This window comes from Myotis lucifugus, unplaced genomic scaffold (genome assembly GCF_000147115.1).
Source record: "Myotis lucifugus unplaced genomic scaffold, Myoluc2.0 scaffold_798, whole genome shotgun sequence".
NCBI classification, from domain to species: domain Eukaryota; kingdom Metazoa; phylum Chordata; class Mammalia; order Chiroptera; family Vespertilionidae; genus Myotis; species Myotis lucifugus.
Window position 1 is genome coordinate 75,800 of NW_005871846.1, and position 27,610 is coordinate 103,409.

Genomic DNA, 27,610 nt, shown 5'->3' on the forward strand with positions numbered 1-27,610 from the left:
CACGTCAGCATATGGCCCATCACGCACTCAGTAAGGATGGTTGAATGGAACCATTATTTCTCAGGGAGTTCTTTTCATGAAATTGTTTTGAGAGATCCTCCTTCCCATCACACACTTTTTCCTTTCATCTATTCCTTTTTTAAAAAAAATATATTTTTTTATTGATTTTCAGAGAGGAAGGGAGAGGGAAAGAGGGATAGAAACATCAATGATGAGAGAGAATCGTTGATCGGCTGCCTCCTGCACGCCCCGTAGTGGGGATCGAGCCTGCAACCTGGGCACATGCCCTTGATGGAAATTGAACCCTTCAGTCCGCAGGTTGACGACGCTCTATCCACTGAGCCAAACCGGCTAGGGCTCATCTATACTGAAAGCCATCTTCCTTCATCCCCAGTATGCCCTTGTTTTTGATTTTTCAGGACTGGCTTTCTATGCGAATTTATCTGCCAGCCCCTCACCCTTGAACCTTACTTGTGAGTCGACTGCTGCCTCCAATTTGGTCTCATCTGTGCTTTTCCCTGTTTGCCTGAATGTTGTTTCAAGTTCCTCCCAGTTTGAGGTCTAGGAAATCAGTGGCTTCCTTCTAACACACCCTCAAATGACTTTGAAAATTTCAGTCCTCACTTACACGCATCTGCTGCTTCCTCCTGCTTTTCCCCCCACGTCAGCAAATCCTTCCCCTCATTGTCAGTGAAACTCCCTTTCTCTCTGTCTTTAATACAGTTCAACTTCGGCACCACTATAATCTGCCTCCTCATGCGGTTTCTGTTTTGGTTAAACCCATTATTTTGACACAGTTTGCAGCCTCTTTCCTTCCTTATCTTCAATATCGAGGCTCCTATTTAATACTGAGCTTCACATGGATTGTTTCTTTCTGGGTTACAGCCCTTATCGATGCCCTCATGTTTTATGACCACAGAGTGTTTGGTCTCTAAGAAGTTCTACAAGTGTGATGCATTTTGGAAAGGGCAAGTGAGATAAGTCAGGCCAGCATGGTAAAAGCACAACTGGTGTTTTTATAGGAAACTTGAACGGTGTCACAGTCAGCTCGATGACGCACTCATCAGCCCTCCGTCTTGCTAGACAGCCTGTATTTCAGGAGTTTACGCCCTTCCGTAGCTTTTTTCTAGTTACTCCCTGCTCTGCTCAGTGCTATTCCATTCTTCTCAGCCAGTCGGGGGAGAAAAGGAGATGAGGTTGAGGAGAGTTACAATAGCAGCAACTCATTTTCTGGAGGTTTCAACAGATAAACCGGCCGTTCTTCTAAATTCTTTATATGTATTAACTCCTTTTATCCTCCCAGCAACCCTATGGCGGGCATGATTATTACCCCAATATAAAGAAGGACATAAAAGGCAAATTAAATTGATAGGTATGTTTGCAAGAGGTCGGTCTGCTGGTGTGAGTGGGCTCACGCCACCTGAACCAGAAGTTCAGGCTTTCCTACCAGAAGTATGTGCCATCATAGTGGGCTGGTTGTGCTTTCTTTCTTTTCTTTAAAAAAAATGTTTATTTTTATTTTTATTGATTTTTACAGAAAAAGGAAGGAAGAGGGAGAGAGCGATAGAAACGTCGATGAGAGAAACATCATTGATTGGCTGCCTCCTGCATGCCCCCTACTGGGGACGGAGCCCGCAACCCCGGGTATGTGCCCTGACCAGGAATCGAACCCTGACCTCCTGGTTCATAGGTTGATGCTCAGTCACTGAGCAACACCAGCTGGGCTTTTTTTTTTTTTTTTTGACATGCTACTTTTTAATAGCACCGCTCTGATGGAGGAGTAATGATGGAGAGTCCCCAGGCACACATCACTGGAATCACGCCTAACTACTGCAGAGCCTTATTACTCGTTTCATCTTCTTAGTGCTTTCTAATTAACAAGGAGGGGAGTGGTGAACCTCTCGCTCTCTAACTTCTGTTTCCTCTGCGTGGCAGGCAGGGAGCCCCCAACCAGAGCCTCCACATAATAGAGCTTATTGTATTGCAATCGGCTGCTTAAGCACAGAGTTCCTCAAGGTCCCCCTTTGCTAGAGAGAGTTAATTAACAACACAGCCACTAATTACTTCCCCACAAAGAATATGCAAACGTACTTTGTCACCTCGAAGTCTAAAAGCGTGCCTCTACGGCAGCAGGCTTTAATGTAGCAATAGCGGTATTGTTATTGGATCTATTGGGGTGACATTGGTTAATAAAATAATACAGGTTTCAGGTGTACAGTACTGTACTCCATCGCCTGTATACTGTATCGTGTATTCACCACCCCAAGTCAAGTCTCCCTCCATCACCATTCATCCCCTCTATATCCTCTCCTACCTCCCCCACCCCCTTTCCTGCTGGGAGTCACCATGCTAACAATAATAATATGAATCCTATTTGACAGCAATTGAGTGCTTCCTAAGGGCCAGCTACTCTGCTCAGTGATTTTCTTTCGTCCTCTCAAGGACTTCAACTTGAAGCAGGCGCTGTTCTTTTCCTCTCCATCTTTTTCTCTCCAGAAAGCCTGAGGTGAAGGTTAGGGTGAAAGGGAAAGAGCTGAGGTTTGAACTCGAGTATATGCACACCCAAGGCGCGGGGACCCCCTCCCCCCCCCCCAGTCCTGATGGCATCTGTGTCTCAGCAACAGGGATACTAAACCATTTCCTTTTCTATTGTGCCAGGCACTTCCCTACGCATTTAGAAGATAGAGCTCATAGTCATGCAATCTAAGAAACGGAAAGAAACCCTTATAGCTGACGTTTCAGACCACTTGACTGTAACTAAGGAAACCTCAAGGGCGAAGGTAAATGGTAGCTAAGCCCAAGGCAAGTAGCAATCAGGGTTCACAGCTGCTGCCCCTGTGCTGAGACCTGAACAAGGCAGGGTGTCGGGGTCTCTGAGAGGCCAAGTTCAAACCCACACGAATGGTCCCGCTTACCAACTCTTCAGCTAAGGCCGCTCTGTCACTGTGCAGGCCTTCGGGCCATGCTCAGGGGGTGGGAGGTGCGGGTCAGACAAGGAACTTGGAATTAGAAGGCTGGCATTTCTTAGCATCACCAGGCCCCTGGCACTCTCCTCAGCCTCCCACTGGCCCCCCTTCTTTCTGGCGTTACCCTCAGGACTTCACTGGCTGTTTCTTCTGCCTAGAATATTTGTTTGTGCTCATCACATCCCCCTCCACAACCCAAGACCCGTTAGTATCAGCTTTTTAAAAAATATATATTTTTATTGATTTCAGAGAGGAGGGGAGAGGGAGAGATAGAAACATCAATGATGAGAGATCAGCTGCCTCCTGCATGCCCCCTGCTGGGGATCAAGCCCGAAACCTGGGCATGTGCCCCGACCGGGAATGGAACCATGACCTCTTGGTTCATAGGTCGACGCTCAACCACTGAGCCACACTGGCCTGGCCAGCTCACTCTTTAATACTCATCATCCCCTTGCTAGTTGGTGGGTGGGATTTAGAGATAGAAGGCTTGGGTTGGAGCCTTTCTTTGTCATTCACTAATGGCATAAGTTTGTCAGCTCATTCATCACATAACGATTGTCTGCTAAGTGCCAGGCACTGTTCTGTGCCTTCGGGCTGGCACAGGAAATAAGCAGAGAGACGCTGTCCTGGGGAAGCTCAGGTTCCAATGAGCTTAGACAGACCATGAAGTGTGAACGTGGTAATCAGGGAGGTTAGGAAAGTCCTGTGGGAGAAGCAGGACTAAGGGGATGCACACAGGGGCCCCTCTCTGAGACTCCACGTGCCCTGTGTGCATGGGAGGGGCGCCCACTGCTCTCCTTCCCAGAAAGAATGTGACAATACAGATCAAAGGACCTTACAAATCATAAACCATTTGATGAACGTTTACTGCTTGAGGAAGAAGCCTCTCATCTCTATGACCCAATATTTAAAATAAATTCTTTGCCCGGCTCGTGTGGCTCAGTGGTTGAGCGTTGACCTATGAGCCAGGAGGTCATGGTTCCATTCCTGCTAAGGGCACATGCCTGGGTTGTGGGCTTGATGCCCAGTAGGGGATGTGCAGGAGGCACCTGATAAGTAATTCTCATTACTGATGTTTCTATCTCTTCCTCTCCTTTTCTCTCTGAAATCACTAAAAAATGTATTAAGAAATAATAAAATAAGCTCCTCATTTAATTTTTAAAAAATATATATTTTATTGATTTTTTACAGAGAAGAAGGGAGGGATAGAGAGTTAGAAACATCGATGAGAGAGATCGATCAGCTGCCTCCTGCACGCCCCCTACTGGGGATGTGCCCGCAACCAAGGTTCATGCCCTTGACCGGAATCGAACCTGGGACCCTTGAGTCTGCAGAGCTCCTCATTTAGACAACAACTGTTAGCACCTCAGCTCAGGGACCGCCTTTCATCCCCAAGGTGGGCATCATGATCTCACTTTGTGGCTGAGAAAAGCAAGGCTCCGAGGAAGTGACCGCCCCAGCTCAGGTCACGGAGCTGGGGGAGTCCAGGAGAGGATCCATCTCCGTCTTGCCGAGGCTCTTTCCTGGGGGGATCCTGTGTGATCCCGGCGGGTGACCTCCGAAATCCCGCCGATTCCAAGAGTGGGCGACGTCTTGGTGCTGACGGTTCTGGTGGAGGCTAATTGGGTGACCCAGAGAAAAGCCCGGCTCTGGAGGAAATGAGTTCCTTGGTTTCTCAGCTCCCCTGGCAACATGCATCTCGGGGGACACAGACCTCAGCAGGCCGGATGGCGGGATGAATGGGGGTGTGGTCGAAGCTTGGACTCAGAGGGCTCCTTCCGTCTTGGGGGGTCCTGCAACCCAAGAAGGAAACAAGAGCATAAAGGATGTTGCTGGTCCTCCCAAGCATCCTAATCACGAAGTTCGGAGGATGGGTCACCGTTGAAGAATCGGTGTCTGACAGCGCGGTAATTCTCAGAGGAGAGCAACCTTGGCTTTTTTCTCGAAAGAATTGAGCACCACGCACAGTTGAAAGTACAAGGTGGCGTAGGAAAGGCAAAACTATATATATCATTTCCAGTTCCAAGCTTGCGCACAGGAGGCATTGACAGGCTTGTTAAATATTGCTCGCCAAGAAGTTAGCTGGGGAAAAAAGGTTTTGTTCGTGCTATTTTTCCAGTGTTTGAGGCTTTGCGATATTAAATCATTTAACATTATAGGTAGCATACTGTTTGTTGGCTGTTGTCTCACGTCTGGTCCCTGCCAGGTTATAAATATAGGTAGTCTGATTTACATATTTATTAGCTGCATTTTCCAAGAAAACGGCAGCCTCGCGTCTCCCAGGGTCCTGAATCTCCACTGACTGGCAAGGACATCGAAAATAAGCCCCTGTCACAAATTCTCATTTCCCACCGGTCACAGCAGAAGCTGTGCATGACATTATAATCGGGAGCAGCTCCCGAGTCTGAGCCCAATATCAGGTTTAAGTGCGATGAGGTCATTTGCTGGGTTTGTGACCCTTCTAATTAGGTAAGAGAGTCACTGATACCCCGAATCCCTACCTCAGGACACAGTGGCCTCGATCGGCTCTCAGAACAAAAGTTCAGATTGTCACACCCTCTGCCTGGCATCAGCGGTGGCATCGGTGTCCTTTGCAGAAGAGCCCCTCACCTGGAGGGGACGTGCAATGCAGGGCCCCTGTCCAGGGCCCTGTGTCTGTGGTAGCTGGTATAGAAGCCCTTGAACTCTGCCGGGACTATGGGCTCCTCCACCCAGAAGGCGCTGAGCACTGTGAGCCTCCTGGTCCAATTTTGTGTATCTTGTAGAGGAGTATGTGTATATGACATTTCCACGAGGATTTCTCTTCCCAGACCTACAAGGGCTTGCTAAGTGGAAATTATTTGTCAAGAACATGCAGGCATCCTGACCGAGGGGGAGGAGACCCCTGGTGTGTTTTATTTTTAAAGTGTATTTTTATTGATTTCAGAGAGGAAGAGAGAGGGAGCGAGAGATAGAAACAATGAATGATGAGAGAGAATCATCGATCAGCTGCCCCCTGCACACCCCACACTGGGGATCGAGCCTGCAACCCGGGCATGTGCCCTGACCGGGAATCAAACCGTGACCTCCTGGTTCATAGGTCGATGCTCAGCCACTGAGCCCACAGGCAGAGTGACAGAGCTGGGGGCCTGTTTGGGCGGCTTTCCCTGCATCAGTGTCCTCGCAGCCCCCTCCTCCCCCCCGGGTCTTGTGCCGCCTACTTTTGTTCCACTTACCACCTGTCTCTGGGATGCTCCTTCTATCTGACTGTCTCTTCTTCCTGCTGTGGGACGACACTCTGGTTCTGGCTCCAGGCAACTGGGAGTTAATCCCTAAGCCTCAGAGTGGCCCTTGTGGACAGAGTGTAGCTCTACCACAGGACTCACTGTGTGATGGTGAAATGTCCTGTTTGTCTACTCACTTCCACCTCAGGGGACTTCCTCCAAGATGGGCCCAAAGCCAATGTTATTGGCTGAAAGTTAGGGAACATTATTAAGCACCCTAATGCTAACCTAGGCCTCATTTTTATGTTCACTTTGCAAATATGGAGAGCAGGGTTTGGAAGGGTTAAGCTGTTTATAGATAAGGAAATTACATTCTGGTGCCTTCATCAGAGCCAGGGGGAAGGAACAGGTCTTTTCATATATGTAGGTTTTGTTTGTTTTCTAATATGTTTTTTTATTGATTTCAGAGAGAGGAAGGGAGAGAGAGAAACATCAATGATGGGAATCATTGATTGACTGCCTCCTGCACTCCCCCGACTGGGAATGGAGCCTGGAATTCAGGCATGTGCCCCGACCAGGAATGGAACTGTGACCTCCTGGTTCATGGGTCAACACTCAGCCACTGAGCCACACTGGCCAGGTGGTATGTATGTATAGGTTTAAATATACTAATCTCATTTTCCCCAAGTGGCAAGATTATCATCTTTCTCATCAATACATCCAGGCACAATACAAACTGCAGCTAAAAGGGCTGCATCTTTAGGAATGGAATTTGCTGTTGACATGCACCTGCCTGTGCTCACATGCCTCTAGATTCAGCTCTGAGACTCCCACCAGCGAAGCTGAGGTGCATTGGTAAAAGTTAGGGAGAAAGAGCTCTAACGATGTTTGCAAAATGTACTGTAATTTACAAGGTGGCTCTCAAGTGTTGCCAAGTTAAGGCTGCTCAGGTACCTCGCCTCACTGTCCCTTTATTTATTTTATTGATTTATTTTATTTTTTTTTACAGAGAGGAAGCGAGAGGGATAGAGAGTTAGAAACATTGATGAGAGAGAAACATCGATCAGCTGCCTCCTGCACACCCCCTACTGGGGATGTGCCCACAACCAAGGTACATGCCCTTGACCGGAATCGAACCTGGGACCCTTAAGTCTGCAGGCTAACGCTCTGTCCACTGAGCCAAACCGGCCAGGGCTCACTGTCCCTTTAAATGCCACTCTCTGGCTCTTTGGGGAAAAGGGGATGATGTATATTTCTAATTATAACCGGCCAGGCTCTTGCCCACTCCGCTTGGTTCCCCGCAGGTTATACTATTTGCCAATAGCCATTTAACTGGAGCGGTAACAGGAAAAACCCCCAAGTCTAATCAGCGAGAAGTTCTCTGGCTCTCGCACTTTAGCGGGATCGGATTTTTGCCCTGGAGGTCAGCCTTAAATATGAGAGGGGAGCAAGGCTGGGGGAAGATTGCTATTAAAAATAGAGCCCAGTTCCAGACTCTGCCTCTCTAGAGCTCACAGAAGACTCAGGCCTTTTATTATTCATGCTTAACGCTGACACCATCCCCCTGCCCGGAGAGCACGCTAAGGATCTTCGCCGAGCCCTGGCTCCATCTCGCCAGCTGCCAGCCTTGGCCTCTGTTGAAAGTTTTCTGTTTTGTTTTTTACCCATTGCATCAGGGCAAGGTGGGTCCAGGTAAACGAGGTGTCTGTCCTACCCCAGGCCCCTCCTCCCACTCTGAAACCCGGAGCATCCCTCCTGCTGCTGCCTGCCCCATCCCCAGGCCTCGGGCTTCCTCAGTCTTGAACATTAGCTGCCCCAAAGTTCACAAGTTTGGAATGGAGGTTATCAGACTGCTAACTCGCCAAGTTAAATAGAATATATGCTGCCAAAAGGAGAATTTCTTCTAGTCAGAAAAGTCAACTTGAAAAAAATATATATTAATTGGTTTCAGAGAGGAAGAGAGAGGGAGAGAGAGATAGAAACATCAATGATGAATGAAAATCATTGATTGGCTGCCTCCTGCACACCCCCCACTGGGGATCAAGCCCTCAACCTGGGCATGTGCCCTGACTGGGGATCGAACCGTGACCTCCTGGTTCATAGGTCGACACTCAAACACGAGGCCATGCTGTTGGGGCAGTCAACTTTTATTGCATCTAATCCCAAATTCACTTTAGTGCTAACATTAGATATTTAAGAGTATATTTTTAGGCAGATGAAAGCTTTTTAGAAAATCTTAGCTTTGACTCCATTGTGACTGGCGCTGGGAGGAATCATTAGATGAACGAGCAAGGGGGGAAGGGAACATGGCTTGCGTACTTTTCATGGCAACACTGTGCTAGGTTCTGAATTCAGAATAGCTTATTTAATTGTTACCATCCCCCTCTGGGTACATATAAATGTCCATATTCTTGCACCTGAGGATCCTGAGGTTCAAGGAGGTCAGATAACTCTTCTGAGCTCACATACCTAATGGAATCTGAACGCTGGTCAGGTGATCTCCAAAATGCTGACTTTCACTCGACCGCACGCTTGCGGGGACTGGGGTCAAGTGTTGGCCCAGGTCAGATGCAGGTGCATAATCTGCTCATGGAGTCAGGTCACGAGTCGCTCTTGGAGAGGCAGGTGCATCACCCTGTGGTCCAAATCCAATGCCTAGGTTAGGGGCTGGCCCAAGCAAGGGGAAGGTGACCGACAGCACAGGGCCCAGTGGCCGCTACATGCACCCGTTGCCTTTGGAGAGGCACAGGGAGGCAGGAGAGAGCTTCCAGGGAGTCCAGAGCCCAAGGAGGCTGATGTTCAGGTCAGGAAATGGAAAGTAGGACAGAGAACTGGGCAGATGATGGAACACTCCGTCGCTGGCCCAGACCCTCAGGGTTGGGGAGGGACCTACACCAGACCCAGCCTGATGCTGAAGCCCTAAGCATATATCCCTGGGTTCTATGCTCAGTTCTGGGATAGGCTGATCCCTCAGGAGGGTCTCTGGTACCGAGGTTGCCTGGTTGAGAGACCTGAAAATTGTGGAGATGTGAAGGTCATGGACCCCGTGGAGGCCTTGAGCAGAGCCTAAATATTACCGCAGTTTACAGAGCCAACAGGATTACTAACTCCCTCCACATTCAGTGAGTCAGCATGTTACTCAGTCACCAAATGTTCTTTGGGGCCCTCACAATTCTCTTATTCCTCTAAGAGTTGGTGCCGCCTTACTGTGGGGAGGGCTGTGTTCTGCTCTGGTATAAAAGGACAAAGGTTATGCTCTGTGTTAGGGAGGCGAGTTGGGGAGTTGATGATCTAGCAGAGAAGACGGGACACAGATGGGAATGTCATAATATCAGGTCACACGTGATAGGGACCCCAGTGGGAGAGCAAAGAAGCAGCTCTGCCTCATGAGAGAATGAAGGAACTTCCGGTGAGGGGGGAAGAATGAGGGGAACTGAGATGATCAATGACATTTCCAGGAACATGAGAACTTTGCTTGAAGGACCATAAGGTGAGTCTGGCTAGTGTGGTTCAGTGGTTGAGCATTGACCTATGAACCAGGAGGTCACCGTTCGATTCCCCAGGTTGTGGCTCAATCCCCAGTAGGGGGCATGCGGGAGGCAGCTGATCAGTGATTCTCTTTTATTGATCTTTCTATCTCTCTCTGCCTCTCCCTTCCTCTCTGAAATCAATTTTAAAAAAAGAAAAAAGATAAGTGCCCCAAATCAGGCAGCTGAGCTCAAATAGCACCTTTGGCAATTACTGGCTGGGGTGGGGGGTGAGGCAAAGTGTTAAACGTAATCTCCCTTAAGGCTCCTCATATCTTTATAATGAGATCAACAGTACCAATTTCAGAAAGCGGTGAATATGAAATGAATCTGGATTCCAGCAAGCCCTTGGTGAATGATATATATAATATTCCTTCTTTGAATTTCAAAGTTTTAAGGAAAATGATTTTTAAGAGACACTGAACCCATGCTCTAAAAAAAGCACAATTTCAAGTGTACAGAATTCTATTTGGTTTGCTAAAGGGCTGACTAGCTTAGACGCATCTTCCTAACATATGTTTATGCACATATACTTATATATGCAGACTCTGTACCTGAGGGTACTTCTGTGGACACACACATGCACCACGCCTCAAATGAATTGCAGGTGTTTTGAATATGTGCCTCCAGCATTAATTTCCAGTCTCTCCTCACTACGGAATTATCATTGCTAAACGGAATTAACATCAGTGTGTCTTGTTATTGTAAACACACCTGCTGGTAAGAGTTTCCCCAGGGTCTTCACTTACCAGTTTCTAAGCTCAGTGCTGGCTGGGCTGCACCGGCCCATTTCGCCTGGTTGCCACAAGAAAGAAAGAGAGCACAATTATTAGACAGAACTAACAAGCCCCTTTCGGGTCTCCTCCAGCCTCCAATGAGAGAGGGATGCCACACACAGCTCTGTGCCTCCCGTGGGGGTAGGAAACATCTGCCACACCTCGGGGAGAACACGCACGCCCAGCTCTTCTGACGTATCTTGTCGGCAACCAGATCGTATCACTAACTGAGTTTCAGTGTAATTATTCATGCACCTGTCTTTCTTCTGTTCAGGACTAGCAGGCTTTTCTGTGTGAGTGGAGTATGTAGTGTTCATTTCTGTGTCCACGGTGTGTAGCCTGCCATGTGTAGCTCTTGGCACATATTTGATTAGTTGCATGGATGGATGGATGGATGGTAGGTGGGTGGGTGGGTGGTTGAATGGTTGTATGATGGGTGGGTGGATGGATGGTTGGATGGCTGGCTGATGGCTGGGTGGGTGGATGAATGGTTGTATGATGGGTGAGTGGATGAATGGCTAATGGCTGGGTGGGTGGATGGATGATGGATGGGTGGATGGATGGATGGGTGGATGGATGGATGATGAAAGACAATGGTGTACTGGAATGCGCAGCTCCATTTCCAGTAGGGTCTTTGACCTTGTGTGACTATGAGAGAGGAGACTGTGGTGATCACTTTGGTGAAGGAGCCACTTATACCTGAATATTTCTGATATGCAGACTATGATTTTTTAGTTTGAATATTCCAGAAAATCATCTGGTCTGTGTTCCAAAATGAGCAGAGCCTCACACAGTCAAGCTATGGATCCTGCCACTGTACATGGGAACCCAGTGATCGTAAACGACCCCCTTTTGCACCTTACTTAGTGCCTTAAGGGCACAGGGGTCCTTCTGAGCTCACGCAGGGTCGGTGAACGCTTTCATAGGGGCCAGGTAGCAAATAATTTAGGTTCTGCAGGCCCAAAGGCAAAATCAAAGACATGTTGTAGGCACTTACAGAACCATTCAAAATGTAATCATTTAAAAACGTAAAAACCATTATTTTTTAAAGAAAATATGTTTTTATTGATTTTTAGAGAGAAAAGAAGGGAGAGGGTGAGAGAGATAGAAACACTGACGAGAGAGAATCATTGATCAGCTGCCTCCTGCACATCCCCTACTGGGGATGGAGCCCACAACCCAGGCATGTGCCCTGACCAGGAATCGAACCCGTGACCTCTTGGTTCATGGGTCCACAGTCAACCATGGAGCCAGGCCAGCTGGGCAGGGCTCGGTTTTTATTGGATGGGAGCTTCCTGGGAGCCATCTGGAGGTGCTAGTAAGGGCTTGATATTTCCAGTGTCGCAAGCAAGCGGCTAGTGTTGGTGTGTGTGAACCAGGCCCCGAGTAAATTCCTGCTGAGATTGTGTGCCCCATGTGCTGACAGGGTGACTCGCTCATCTGATCCTCCTGACGTAGCAGCAACGTACACCGCTCAGGTTGCTCCTCTGTGTCCTTGCTTTGGACAGTGTGGGCCTGGGCCCGAGGGCTGAGTGTGGATTTAAATTTTAATCAGCTACGTGAGACGGTTCGGAGGCGACACCCAGTCGTGCCCCTGGGCTGGGGCTGGCTTCTCCACTGCCCCCAATGTGGATAGTGTTGCTGGCTGCCCCAGATTTGGGAAGGTGAGATGACAAGAGGTGAAAATGTCACAGTCTTGGCCAGGAAAGGACGCCAAAACAGATTTAGAAACCCCGTCAACTCCGTGCGCAGGAGAGCAATTAGGCGTGTATTTTCGTCTTTGCACCTTGGTTGCAAATAGGCCCAGTATTGTTGTGTTCATGCTGTGCTCTCTCGCCATGAGCTCCCAACTCAGGGGAAACTGGGCCTGTATTTTCTTTTCCATGTTTTGGTGTAAACGTTGATTCTGACTGAACTTCCATAACCCAAATCATGCCCTGTGTGATCTTAATAGACTAATAAGTAAGTGGAATTGTTTCACAATGCAAATAACTCCCCAGTGTTGTATGTTTGAGCTTTAGAAGTTAAGGTTTGCCCAGCCAGTGTGTCTCAGTGGTTGAGCATTGACCTAAGAACCAGGAGATCACGGTTAAATTCCCGGTCAGGGCACATGCCCAGGTTGCAGGCTCCATCCCTAGTAGGGGGTGTGCAGGAGGCAGCCAATCAATGATTTTCTCTCTCCCCCTCTCCTTTCCTCTCTGAGATCAATTAAAAAATATACATATATATATTTTAAAAAGTTGAGGTTTTATAAAGCAAAACATAATTGTAATGAAGCCTTACCTTCCTGTATTTTTGCTGGCGGGCACGGATTCCTGCTGAGGGACCGGCCTGTGGATACCTCAGCTGAGGCCTTGGGAAGGTAAGAGAAGGGTTCTGCATTCATCTGCATGCTGCCAGCCCAGTGTGGCCTCATGATCAGAACCTCTTTACCATCTTCATTCATGCGAGTTGAGATTCTCTCCTTGCAAGAGAAGGGATTTCTCCTGAGGTCTTGGGATGAAGGCATCCTTGGCCCTTCCCAGGTCTCTCCCTTACTCCTGGGAACTGTGCTACCTCCGTGGGCAAGTGCTTTGAGTAGGGCCAGCAGACAGCACCCCAGAGCCGTCTGCAGTCCCTGCTGCCTGACCCTTGCCCTTGTCCCACACCAGGCTGTGGCCTTCTAGAGGGCGAGCACTCTGCAGTGAATGAGTAAACGGACCTAAAGCGCTGTTTAAGGGTGCAAACTGGCTGCTGGCAGATAAATACGTCCCGGAGATCTGATGCGCAGACAACAATGTGGTATTATAATCATCCAATTTGCTGCGAGAATATATCTTAATTATTCCCGCCACAAAAGAATTATAATTATGTGCTGTCATAAGGGTGCTAACCAAAGATATAATGGCAATTATATTCAGCATATCAGTGTATCAAGTCAACATGCTGTACAACTTAAATCTGTACAAGGTTGCCCAGCCGGTGTGGCTCAGTGGTTGACCATCAACCTATGGACCAGGCGGTCACAGTTAGATTCCTGGTCAGGGCACATGCCTGGGTTGTGAGCTCAATCCCCAGTGAGGGGCGTGCAGGAGGCAGCCAAGCAATGATGATTTCTCATCATTGATGTTTCCATCTCTCCCCCACTCCCTTCCTCTCTGAAATCAATAAAAATATATTTAAAAAATATTTATATATATATATTTAAAAGAAGTTAAGGACATAGATAAAGTCCACCAAAACTTGTACTCCTTGCACTGTTTTATTCTTATGAAAAGGAAATTAACAAGCAGTGAAAAGACCACATCTGAGCAATTCTCAGGCTTTTGCTATTGGGATGAGCCTCATGTCATTAAAAGTCTATTGGGAAGCAGCAATTATGCTGCAAACCCAGCATCCTATCGCCATCATCATCATCATCATCATCATCACTTCCTCCCCATGGTAGTACTTAGAACAGACACCACATGGGTTTTTGCATGTCCAGGGATGAATTTACAGTATCTTGGGCCTTGTCCAAGTCAAGAGAGATGTCCATTTTCTAACACATTCACTGTAAATGTACTGAGAGGTATAGACTGAGTGAGTGAGTGGTTAAGTCCAGGGCATTTAGATAGCAGGTAATCGGAGTAGGAGCAATGCTGGCTGGATTGAGAAGTCCCGTCTGCTTGGCTTGGATGCTCCTAGGCAGCAGCGGGTCAAGTTCAAGGGCCCTTGCTGCAGGTCTGCTGAGGTAACCAGGCCGAGACAGAGGTCATCTTGGTCTCATCTCTGTGTCCAAAGGAGGCATGGTCTAAGGAAGCAGCTCATATTTTGTGGAGCTTGGGAGTAGCTCGTGGGTCAGAAAAGATGTGTCTCTTGTCCACCTGGAGGCATTAAAGGACAGCAGATATTTTGAAACCACGGTGGGACTGTGCTTGGTGAAAATGGCCCTGAAATTTACCTGTGGCTTATTGCTTTAAGTGCCATCATGGGCGGTCCCCAGTGCCTTGGTCAGTCCATTCAATAGAGGCATTAAAATAACCACAAGCTTTTTAGTCTTTGTTCCTCTTCAAGCGAGCTGGCCTTTCTTGCTAGCACGCGGGCCCTCTGGGCCAAGTCAATTATGAAATAAGACCTTGAGCTCTCAGCGCTAAGAATGCCCAAGGGCCCTGTGAGGGTGGAGGAGGGGAAGGGTGATGATGAAAGAGGTGCACCTTGGATGAGGTCCCACTAGAAATGGGTCTTGCAGTTTAATGGGTCATTGTGACATAAAAGAACCTTGGATTCTGCACAGGTTTCTTCTGTCATCCCCTGTCTTTCTGTCCTCCCCACGCCCTCAGCCCTGCTACATCACTCTCCGAACTACCTCCTCCTTCCTGCATCCCACCTCACTCTCCGACTTGCCCTTAATCGGCAGGTATGGAAGACCTTAGAGTCAAGAGGGAGGCCATATTACCTGTGCCTGGCAGATTGGAGAAACTTAATCCTGTTAAGTTTAGGGACTAGGATGGTCCCTACGAGGGCAACATCCAGGGTTTGGCTTCTGAGAGCAGGAGTTGAAGGGAAATGTTCTCTCCAGGAAACCAAGAGTGGAAAAGACAGGATGTGCCTAAAACAAAGCCCCTAGAGCAGTGGTTCTCAACCTGTGGGTCGTGACCCCTTTGGCGGTCGAACGACCCTTTCACAGGGGTCGCCTAAGACCATCGGAAAACACATATATAATGACATATTGTTTTTGTGATTAATCACTATGCTTTAATTATGTTCAATTTGTAACAATGAAATTGGGGGTCACCACAACATGAGGAACTGTATTAAAGGGTCGCGGCATTAGGAAGGTTGAGAACCACTGCCCTAGAGAAACAAAGTAATGCGGTATGAAAGGCAAAGATTGTTGTCAAAAAGTCCTGGGGACGAATTTCAACTCCCGTATAAATTGTGTGTCCTTGAGAAAGTCATTTCATATCTATGACCTTTAAGTTCCTTATCTGTAAACTGAGTATAATAAAGGGTTATTTTAATGACCCCAAATGATAAATATTGTGTCTAACATATGGTAAGTGTGTGAAAAGTATGGCTCAGTGGATAGAGAGGTTCAATTCCGGTCAAGGGCATGTACCTTGGTCCCCAGCCCTGGTGGGGGCGTATGCAGGAGGCAACCAATCAGTGTGTCTCTTTCACATCGATGCTTCTGTCTCCCTCTCTCTCTCCCCGTTCCTTTCACTCTCTCTAAAAATCAATGGAAAAATATTCTTAGGAGAGGATTAACAAAATAAAATAAAATAAGAAACAGTTAATAGAAGATAAAAACATCAATGTATGCTAACCTCCTCTCATTGAAATTAATAAAAAATTAAATAGGTCCCATAATAGCCAAACTTCTTTGCTCATCCTCATTACCTTTAGTGTACTTTCTATTAACTTATTTCTTAATATCATTATGAAGTTATGGCCTTTCACAAACTCATCATATTTCAATTAGCCACTATTATTATGCCCTTTTGGATGCTAAAATTATAATTTGGCCAGTGGGAGAACTCTAGGCTAGATCTTACATCCTTTCAGCCCTGTCCCTGGCATCTTTGAAAGTATCTGTTTCTGGCAACAGTAGGGTATTCCAGGTTCATTCTTCATGTGTGTATGCGCGCGCGCACGCAAGCACAGGCATGTACATATCAGAGAGTGCTAGTTTCCTTCCAGTGAAGTATTAGACATCCAAATCCGGGCATTTAGGAATTCATGTGAGAACAGGCAGTGAATAAAATGCTACTGCTGAGACACTTCTAACTGGAAAATATTGCTTTTTAACATCATGAGTTCACATTGATTTTTTTCTAGTATTATTAACATAATTAAATTGCTGTACTTAACGCTTCTTATAGCATGAGGTCTCACTGACCTCTAAGATGTCCTAGTACATCGCTATAACAGATAACCTCAGCTTGAACCTGTACCTTTCATCACTCTAGCCTTGATATTGACTTTGTGCTGGTCTTCAGGTCACGCTGACGTTCAAGGGCTTTGAGCACTTGGTCTTTGTTCTTCCATCTCCTCGTGACCCTTATTGCACTGATTTCCAATGTCAGCCCAGGAGACCTCTTGGCCCCTGGGAAATGTTCCCAAGTGCTTCTGGCCCCTGAGGAGCAATTGTTCTGGATGATGGCATGTTGAGTTTTTTTAATTTAAATATGTATTTATTGATTTCAGAGAGGAAGGGAGAGGAAGAGAGAGATAGAAACATCAATGATGGGAATCATTGATTGCCTGCCTCCTGCACCCCCCACACTGGGGATTGAGCCAGCCACCTGGACATGTGTCCTGACCGTGAATTAAACCGTGAGCTCCTGGTTCATAGGTAGACGCTCAACCACTGAGCCACACTGGCGGGTTGTGACTATGTTTCTTGATGTGGAGGAGTGCTCATGGTGGAATACTCAAATCTATTTAGTTTTTCCTTTGTAATTACTTTCATTGCTTCTCTGCTGAGAATGCTTCTCCCTCTCCAGAGATCTGAGGAGTATATTTGTGCCTATGTGTTGTTCTTTAATCCAGCTGTTTTTATGGTTCCTGTTTGGGGCTGCTGCATGGTGAGGCTATGATTTGAGTTAATCAATTTTCTCAGCCATCTGATGAACCTCTCCGTTTTCTTGTTGTGCTTACTTTGTTAAGTTGGGATATGTACTGGGGTCTATTTCAGAGCTGATTGCTCTCGTCTGTCAATATGTCTGCCAGCTCTTTCTGCCAGTTGAGCTGGTTCATTGTTGCTTGCACTTTATATATCCTCACTAGAGGATATTTTTTCCCATTGACTTTTAGAGAGAGTGGAAGGGAGGGAGGAGAAGGAGAGAAACATTGATATGAGAAATGTATCTATTGGTTGCCTCTGCACATGCCCCAACTGGGACCGGGATCGAACCTGCAACCCAGGTATGTGCCCTTGACCAGGAATTGAACCTGTGACCCTTTGCTGTGTGGGCCGATGGTCTAACCATTTAGCTACACTGGCCAGCTTTTGTTTTTATGCCTGGAAAAATATAATATGGAATTAGCTGTCTTTGTAAAAGTCTGAAAGATGTCACTGGTAAAATTTTCAGACAATGGAACATCTTTAGAGGTAATTATCTTAGGGTTAGGTAAAATTTGCCATGAAAATATCCACTTAATTCACTTTTTTTCAATTTATTGACACTTTTAAAAAATATTTTCTTATTTGTTAAAATTCTCCTGTTTTTATTTCATATTTCTTTTCTACTTCTAATTTCCATGGATGTTCTTTCTTTTTTCTTCTGTTTCTTCATGTGCGTTTTGCATTCACCATTTTAAAAAATTGCATCTACACTGATGTTTATCATTTTCACTTCTTTGCTGAGCTTTAGGATATATTCAAATTAAGAGATATATAGTTTAAAATATAGAACTATGAATATTGTAAGTAGCAAACACAGGCTGTATGGTACAAAAGCATATGGACCAGGCTAATTGGAAAGTGGAGGGGGTAGAAAGAAAACTCGGAGGAAGAGGAAGTAAGCTTCAAGTCAGCCCAAATATTAGTTTCAAGCCAAAGAGGTTGGCTTAACCCCAATTCTGCCCTTTGTTGGACACAATATATGATTAATATATTTTCAGAAAGAGAAAAAAATCCACCCATGGGGTAGGAATCTAAGCATCCATTTTCCATCCCAGCGACAATCAGAAGTCATTCTTCGCATTTATTCAACTTTGTATTTGCCTGTGAACAAAATTGAAGCTGGCAAAAAGATGGTCCATGTGAATTATTTGAACAACAGTTTCTCATTGTGTCGAATTACATTGAGGCTGCTCGCTGTGAAATCTTGCCTCGGCCCAGGAACAGTGGGTGATATTGTCATTTCCCCCCATGCCCATCAAGTTAACCCACTTCTCTCCCACATAAATGAATTGATGGTCCTTTCCAACGTGGTGGAGAAAAGCTCTCCAAATCCTAATCACAGCTTATTAATATTTTAGGAATAAAAAGGCAGTTTATCTTCCCACATCACCCAGCCTTCTTTGTGCGTCCCTAGATCAGATTCCCAGATTATTTGGCTTCTTAATGTTTGGAATAGCTCTCATAGCCAACAAAGTAAGGAATCGTGGAACCATGGCCTTAGCTAGCAAAAGTAACATCGAACGTAGAAAAGTCTCCTGGCCCAGTAAAGTGGTCCAGAGGCCAAAATAATCACGTCACTCATAACACCAACCATTCCTAAGTTCACCATGGGCCACTAGGGGGATAGATGGATGACAAAAACTCCAGCCCTGAGCGCTGGCTTCACTGTTTCTCCAAAGGTGAACACGTAAGGTCGCCTAGTTGAGGTGTTGGGTGGGGTTTAAGCTGTTTGACATCATGGTCAGCTGTCCATTTCAGAGGCCGGTTGGAGGCGGCACCACAGATCATGGGAGGCCTAAACTCCTTCTTGATCCCCCTCCTCCTCCTCCTTGGAGATCCCACCACTTTGGGGTAGAAAAGGCAGGTTTCAGTTCCTGCCACTTGCTGGCTGTGAGCTCCAAAAAGCCACTGTCGCCCTTTCTTAGGAGTAAAATGGGCCTAATATGATCAGCCCTCCCTGGTGGGGGATTTGAATGAGACACAGGACCTCGAAGCACCAGCGGCAATCACGTGCTGTACAGGTGGGATGACAGTTACCATTTCCCAGCTGCTCCCTCTGTCTGCGTGGGAGAGAAGCCAGCCGAAGCCCCGGCTGGCCATAACCCACCTCACATCCGGGAGCCCAGATCTAGAGGTAAATAAAGGAGGAGCAAGAGGGAAGGAACCGAACACGTTAAATTCCTTCTGTCATGAGGCTGACAGCTAATTTCCTTGCGGCCAACTGTGATTATTCTTAGGGCTTGAAGCACAGGATTATTTTCATGGCTGCTTACTGTTAATTATAGGAGGAATCTACAACCCTAATATGGAATCCGCTCCCTGGCGGCTAAAGTGTCTGATTTCTCTAAAGAAAGTTCAATGTTTTACCTAAAATAAAAGGTCAAAACTGAAAAATGCCTGTGCCCCCTTTGAGGCAATGAGGTATAGAGCAGAGATCGGGGCTGAGATTCAAGTCCTATCCCTTTTGAGCTGTGTGACCCTGGGCTAGTCACTGCACATCTCTGAGTCTACATTTTTTAAAATATATATATTTTTATTGATTTCAGAGAGAAAGGGAGAGGGAGAGAGAAACATCAATGGTGAGAGAGAATCATTGATCGGCTGCTTCCTACACCAGATTAAGCCCATATCCCGGGCATGTGCCCTGACTGGGAATTGAACTGTGACCTCCATAGGTCAACACTCAACCACTGAGCCACACCAGCCAGACTCTGAGTCTGTATTAACAATATAGGGACAGTATGAATCCTGCCCTCCCCCAAAGACAGACCATTGGGTGATAAATGAGATACTATGTAGGGATTCACCATGGCTGTGATATCAAACACCTTTGTTTCAAAGGCTGGCTCCGCCGTGCCCTGGGTGTGCGACATTGGTAAAGCGAGTTAACCTGTCTGGACCTCTGTTCTTATCTGTAAAATGGGGCTAATAATAGTAACCAGTATAGAGGATGGGCGTGAGGACTAAATGGTAAGTGCAGTGAAGCGCTTGGAACAGATGGGGCCAGGCCAGAGTAAGCCGACAATAAACATTAGCTCTCATTATTGCAAAGGACGAATGCAAATAAGACTGGAAGACTACAGCGTGGTCTGAGTGCCGTTTCAATAGCAGCAGGATCGCTGTTCAGAGACAAGGAAACGGGCTCAGCTCAGCGCCGAGGCTCAGTGTGGGGGCAGGAAGGGGCTAGCTCACCACGGGTCTTCTCAGGACACGGGAGACCCTGATGCTAGAGGGAGGGAGGCCAAGGGTCAAGGACGGGATTCTGTAGAAAAGTTGGCCATGACTGAGGGACAGGTAGGGGGAGCCAGGGAGGGCTGCAGTGAGGTGACAGACTGCTGGGGACTCCTGTAGCCATGGTGACAGGAATTGGGGAGGATGGAAAAAGACCTCTGGTGGGAGCCAGTGCAGCCAGGAAACCGCCCAGATACCAGGAGGGGAGCATCCGAAAGGGACAGCGGGCCTCGGTGAGAGCATGTCTAGAACCACAGGAGCATGAAGCGTTTGTGTTCAAATGGTCCCGCAAGGCAACACCCCCAGCATGACTCCACCCATTCTCCTTCAAGTTCTTTGGGAGTAAGTGAAAATGATGAGTGTTAATTGCTATTCAGTTTCCAAATTTAAGCGTGCATGGGGACACAGGAGCCTAAGAGAGAGAGTGGATCATCCCCCCCCCCCACCCGGGACAACAGCCCAGGTGGAAGTGGCCCCGTCTTTCCCAGTTTCCTCTGAGCTTCAGATTCTAATGGCAGTGCCTTGGGGCCCAAACTCCCGGCAACGATTGATAAAGAGCAGCTGCCAGGGGCGGGGACATTCAGGGCAAGGCCAGGGAGAATGGCCCCAGCCACAAATCTACGGGAGGGGTGGGACCCAGGCGGGCCGGGGTCTAATCGCTTCCTGAGAGTTGCAGCCAAGGTTGTGTCTTCCTGAGGAAGGGCTCCAGGCAGACGGAGGGCCGGACAGGGCCCTCTGCTGGGGTCGCTGCGACCCTGCAGCAGCCTAGACACCGGCTGGGGGGCGACTGACAGTCGTGGGGCTCCCATGGATGAAGGGAACTTCCCTCTCGCAGGGCTTCCCTTCCTTTCTCTCCTTGTGGCCTGGGACCCTAGGGGGAGAGCAGAGGCCGGGAGGCTGCAGAAGCCTCCACAGCGCTGACCTCTGGCACCTCCCCAAGCCCCAGAGCGCATCTGTCCCCAGAAACACCCGGGCGGAGGCAAAGAGAGACCGCAACTCCCCTTTCTGGGTACTCGGTTTGTTCTCTCTTCCTAGAAACAGCCGCTCCCCTCCGGCCTAGCCCCTCCCCCGCCCCCGGGGCCGGAGCTCTAGGTCCCCACCCCGCGGGGGCGCCCACGCACCCCATCTCTGCAGCCGCCAGTTCCTCCTGCAGTACCCAATCTCTGCGCCGCCAGTTCCTCCTGCAGTACCACCCGGTGTCCGCGAGGGCGCCCCGTGCCCCGCAGCGCCACCTAGGGGCCGGGCACCTCCTCCTTCCCTCCCTCCCTCCCTCCCTCCCCTCCTCTGGGGCACCCCACGCCCCGGCCCCCCGCTTACTCCGCAAGGACTCCCCCTCTCCCGGGTCATTCGGGCAGCGGGACTTCCCAGCCGTGGCCAGGAAGTCACTTTGACGCCCAAGCCGGTTCCCCTCCCGCCTCCCCCGGGGACGCGTGAGCAGCGCGGGGAGGCGCGGCAGGGGCGGGCACAGGCGATCCGGCTCGGCCGCGGGTAGAGGCAGAGGAGGCGAGGGCAGGCGCCGCCGGCGGAGCAGGGGAAGCCGGCGAGAGCAGCGGCCGGTGTCCGCGGGCGGCGAGGCGGTGACGGCGGCGGGCGGCGCGAGGAGCCCCTGTGATTGGCACAGCCCGAGCCGGAGGAGGCGGCGAGGGGAGGGCGGAGGAGGAGGAGGAGGAGGAAGGGGGCGAGCGCAGCGGAGGCGGCAGCGAGGAGCTGTGTTTCCACCTCTCCAACCCCGGCAGGACTGGGGCGGCCGCCGCGGGCCAGGGGTGGGGACAGCGCCGAGCTCCGCCGCGCGCACCCCCGCCGGGCCGCGGTCCTGACCCCCGGGGCGAGCGGGAAAGCGGCGGCGGCGGCGGGAGCAGGATGCAGGGGAAGAAGCCGGGCGGCTCGTCGGGCGGCGGCCGGAGCGGCGAGCTGCAGGGGGACGAGGCTCAGAGGAACAAGAAGAAGAAAAAGAAGGTGTCCTGCTTCTCCAACATCAAAATCTTTCCTGGTGTCCGAGTGCGCCCTGATGCTGGCGCAGGGCACGGTGGGCGCCTACCTGGTGAGTAGCCGTGCCAACTCCGCCGCGGGGCCCTTCCCCAGCCGCGCCTGGGCGGCCGGCTGGCAACGAGGAGGGGACGGCGGGCGTGACCTCCGCCCGGCGTGGAGGTTGGCGAGTGGTGCAGAGGCGGCTGCCGGCGGAGCTCCCGGCTGGGGCTGCGGAGCGAGCCAGGAGCGGGCGGGACCCGCGGATGCCGGCAGCTGCTCCTGCGCCGGCGGGGGGCTGGGGACCCGAGGAGGAGAGGCTGCGGGCAGGTGGGCGGGAAACCTTGCCTGTCCCTCTGGAAAGTGCAGGCAGAGGGAGAGTTGAGGGGCCCCCCTTGGAGAGGAAGGCATCGCGGATTTCGGGTGACCTGCACATGGGAAGAAAAGCCAGTTAGCATCTGGCGTCCTCGACTCTCCATTGCATCCGCCTGGAGAACAAATCCATTATGCATCATTTTCTCCATCCGCCAATTATGGAGGGGGGCGGGGGGGGGGGAGACCTAACAGCTTAGAGTAAATGCGCCCGAGTGTGGCCTGATCCCAACAGGGCTAGGCGGGGACCATCCCCGCTCCGAATCCCAATAGCCATCTCGGCGGCTGGAATAAAGTTACCATACCTGGGAAGCCGCTGTGAGTTTGTGTAGTTCCTGCTACCCACGCTTAGACCTCAATTCCCCACTGTTGTCTCTGGCCCACAAGAGGGTCGCATCATTTTTCGCACTACATGTCTATTTGATTTGCCTTCTAAAAGGGGATATGGGTGCTCAAAAGGCCCAGGGGTGCCTGACAGAGCAGAGGAGACAGCTTGTAATGACTCAGCACTGTCAGATACCCACTTTGCCGCGCTCTCCTGCCCCAGCAGGTGGTCCCAACTTGAGTGCCAGAGAGGATGTCCCCACCCATGTACAGTCCTGCCTAAACATGAGACGATTTTTCCGAGTGTTTAGCGTTAAATCAGTACTTGACTGTTGACCTGAAACTGGCATCGAATGTCACAGACTTCCAGCGTTAGTGAGCAAGTTTGTGGAAGTAGAATTGGACAAGATTTTGGCTATTGGATAACCACATCCAGAGAGAGAGCTTTTCCCCATGGTACCCCTCAGGCCTCATTCCTGGCCGTGGGTTACAGTTCATGAGGGCCAGACGCTAAATCCCCTGTATCATTCATAAACCATCTCTCAGGACTCCGGGCTTGCCGTGTAGGCGCAGGCTTGGTCTGTGGTGTGGGGTAGGCAGGTATGTGGTTCTGAGGGAAGACTGTTCAAACTCGGCTCTGTTCGTGAGGTGACCGAGTTGCAAGGCTTCTGAAAATCAAGTGCACTTCCTTTGCTCCTGGTGAGCTGAAAGGCGTGTTAAATAAACCCTGTCGCTGGGCACCCAGGACTTGTCGGCTGCAGGTGAACCCTGTAGCTAAAGGCACATTTTGTTCTGTTTAGATTTTTGTTTCATAAGATGCACTTTTTTACAGTTACTCTACACAATTGCACACAGCACCTGTGCCTTTGGATTTTTTGGGGGTAGGGGCAGACCATGGCTTGGGTCAGTTTATTAGAGGATATCTGTTAAAATATTAAAATAGGTACCTGCATTACTAAGACGCAAACGCGAGTTAATAAATATATGTTGGTCTTTGTGGTACCATATGCAAAGTCTGTAATTCCTAACCAGGCGGGTCTGTGTTTAAAAGAGGATAATTAGCGTATTAACAGCTGCCTCCAGTGGAACAGTTTGTTTGCCTCTAACCAGTTTTGTTCAATCGGGTGCAGCATTCACGTGTGGCAATCACCACCAGAACTTTTCACACCACGAATGAGCCAGGCATGGCTGAGGTTTAGCTCACGATGATCTCTGGCTTTTAGAAAGAAATGAGGCTGGTCTCCCATCAGATGTGTGGGCCAAGGCCCGTTAGAAAGCGAAGAAGCAGAGGGCTGGTGGGTGGTGGCTGTGTAGAGGCAGGGCTGGCACCAGGGGATAGGAAGTTGCCTTTAATCCTGTAACAGGCAAGTGGCAGCCAGAGGCATTCAGTCCATCTGGTGGGGCCTCCTGGCCCTTCCAGCCTCGGCCGGTGGAAAGCCTGGTTCAGGGGTCGGGTGACAGGAATCAACAGGTGACTGGCAGAAAGCAGATGGGCCCCGTGAGAGGACAGGCCCAGGAAACGGACTTCATTCTGATTACTAGGAGCGCTTACTACCATCAGGTGCTCGGGGCTCTGCCTTGCCTGGCTGCCCTGGACGCCCCGCCGTCATCCGTTGGAACCTCATGGAAATAAATAGTTTGTCCGCCAGGGCTGACTGAGTCAGCCTGCTACGGGGTTTTGCTCTTCTGGGTCACGTGGGAGTGTTCATCTGTTATTTGGCAGGTGGAATGAAAAGTTTGTTACTCCTTCAGCTATGTGAGACTTCCAGACTTCGTTACGGATAATTTGGCAATTTACATGTCAGGATGTTTGCAGGAAGGCACATTTCTCCCGTTTAGTCCATCGCAGGCTTGTTTAGGAAACCCTGAGAACCGCTGATTGTAGGTGATCACGCACGCAGGGTCCCTGTGCATGATGCGTGTCCTATAGAATCGCCAATTCTGTGCCAGTAACATGATTTCCAACTAGATTCCAGAAGTCCACGCAGTACCTTTAATTTAGCCCTCCCAAGTGCGATGTTTTACACGTGGAGGCTTCATTTCGGGTTTTCCCTTTTCTCTCTGAAAAGACGGATTGCGCAGTGTCTTGAGTGACACAGGTGTGGTCTCCCCATCTGCAGACCTGAAACAGGAAGTAGCCTTTGATTCGAGAAGCAACTGTGAAAAGCAGGACTCGGGGCGTGTGTGTGTGTGTGTGTGTACGTGTGTGTGTGTGTGTGTGTGTGTGTATGTGTGTGTTCCTTTAAGGAGCCTGCCCAGATTACTCCTGGATATGAGAAAGCCACCAATTGCTAAGCTAGCCAGGCGACCAGCAACTTTTGCCTGGTGTTGGGGGTCTCCGGGGGGAGTGCAGAACACTGACTTTGACCCTGAAGCCCAGACTCAGTGATAATGTGGATAAGGTACTCCAGGTGCAGCCTGGGCCAGCGGTGGATTCTGGGATCTGTTACTACTTCGTATCTTTTCATTGGAAATCATGCTTTATTTAGATCAGCCAACAGTCCCAGGGATGGATGTCTTCTCTCAGTCACTTAAACTGCAAAAACAATGTAAGTGTAAGAAGAGAGACCCACCCGTTCAGTTTGATCGTCACTGAACTCCGAGTAGAGAATGCAATTTAATTGTCCTTTACTTGGGTCTTCTCTCCTGGCAGCGCCAGTCTGAACTGACCTACTTGCCAGGTTGTAACATCTGCCTACGTCTGGGGCCCTTTGGAGAAGGCGCAGGCCTATGGGAACGGCATGCAGAGAGTTATGTCACGTGCACTGTTGGGTGTTTTGTGGAGATCCACTGAGATGTTGCAAGCCATTCGCTGAGAGCAGCGGTGCACAGAGAGGTTCGCCTGTGTTATCAAGTTACTGAGGCCTGGGGCAGATAAGGATGTGGACAGGAAATTAAAGCTCCGCCACCTCTGGGCAGCCGTGATCAACACCCACATTCAAATGCATTTGAATTTCCTCAGGATAAAACCTTAGGGAAAAAAAATGCCACTTTCGTCTCTGCTCCGGCACACAGGTGGTCCCCGTGACCAAGGGCTGGGCATTTCCCTGTGCACAGTTATGCAAAAACTAGGTCTGAGGTTGTGTGACCAGGCAGAGATGAATGACCATGTCTCACCAGGTGCCGGCTCACTTGAGAGTCCCTTGTTTTTTCTAGGCCCGAGAGCATCCAGTGGGCTGGCAATGAATGGGTGCGGTGAACCTGCTGAATTTTTTATTATTTTTCCTAAAGAATCATTTAAAAGATGGGTTTTGCATATCTAGCCCATCAGCTGACAGCTGAGAGACATTTTTGAAGCCCTTGTCAAATTGGGATGGTGACTAAGGCGACTGCATTTTACTTAATCAAATTATTTTACACACTTAAACGGTTTACTCACAGTGACAAATTCCCTGCCATTTGCATAATAACTATATAGCCCCAGGTCGTCAGAAATAAGATTACCCTGTTGTTGTTTTTTCTTACAGCTTGGTTGTTAATGTTTACCTAATAATAGGGGAGAATATTATTTCTGAAAGTTCTTTCAGCCAGCTTTGTGTACACACCTTGGTTTCTGTGCAGGGGTTTTCGCATGTGTTTAATAATTGAAGAAACTGAATTAGTTGTAAAGTGAGCAAGATCTTTTTCCTGAATTTTGTAGCTCTCTCCCTTTTGAGTTGGAAGAGGGTGATCCAGAGGCCTCTTGGCTGTGGCAGGGCCTTGCTAATCAATTGCTCAGCATTTAAGCTCATCTTTTTTTTTTTTTTAAATCCTCACCCGAGGATATTTTTCCATTGGTTTTGAGAGAGAGTGGAAGGAAGAGGGAGAGACAGAGAGAAACATCGACGTGAGAGAGACACATGGATTGGTTGCCTCCCGCCCCCGCCCCCATCGTGGCTAGGGATGCCTGCTGCCGGAACAGCGCTGTTCAGCATTAGCTGGATAAGTTCCCTCTTGTGATAGGCAGCTTGAACAAGAGGATCTCTGGGAATTTCTCTGGCTCATCTTAAAGCAAGCTTGTTCAGGCACCGGATTCATTTAGCAGACTGGCCCTGGGATCAGTGTAACGTAATAAGCAATGATGAGCGCACAGCTTATTTCACGTAGACGCGGGCCTTGCATAAAGATGAGATCTGTGAATGTTATCGGCTGGTTACAGAGATAGAGCAGAGGTTGGCATTGGTCTCCGAGCCTGTGCCAGGCCTGCTGCAGAGGCGATGGGAGGGGCAGGGACTCATGCTGAGCTGACCCTTGTCCTTGGATTCCAGAGTGCTCGCTGAGGTGCCAGGCAAGGAAGGCGGGGCCTGCCAGGTGACTATGGCAGGCAGGTATGCAGAAGGTGCTCAGCCTTGCTGTGGTAGAAGACAGAACTGTATACATTTCTATAGCACCTCACTTCCAACTTCACGGACACAGTTCATATGCACAGATATAACTGCATTTAATAACCACACTCCTCCCAAGTAGAGAAAAGGATTTGTTTTCACTTCTACTCACTTATATTTTGTGCATGTAGTCTATTATACAGTCTGTACATAACTGCTTGCATTACATATTTACATACATGCCCATGTACAGGGTCACGTAAACCAAATATTGTCTGCTGTATTTTATTTATTTATTTATTTATTCATTTATTTAATTAATTTTTAATGCTCACCCAAGGAGTGAGGTTATT

The 27,610-nt window shown here is 48.9% G+C and overlaps 1 protein-coding gene across 1 annotated transcript in view; it reads left to right on the forward strand.

The window, feature by feature from the left end:
• Positions 1-21,596: 21,596 nt before the first annotated feature.
• The window catches only part of LOC102426156 (solute carrier organic anion transporter family member 3A1-like), a gene marked incomplete at its 3' end in the record, with an annotated part of 112,834 nt that continues 106,820 nt past the window's right edge, over positions 21,597-27,610 (forward strand). The window contains 2 exon segments of the mRNA XM_014448310.2: positions 21,597-22,275; positions 22,277-22,333. Of these exon segments, the coding sequence (XP_014303796.2) occupies positions 22,153-22,275; positions 22,277-22,333 (180 nt within the window).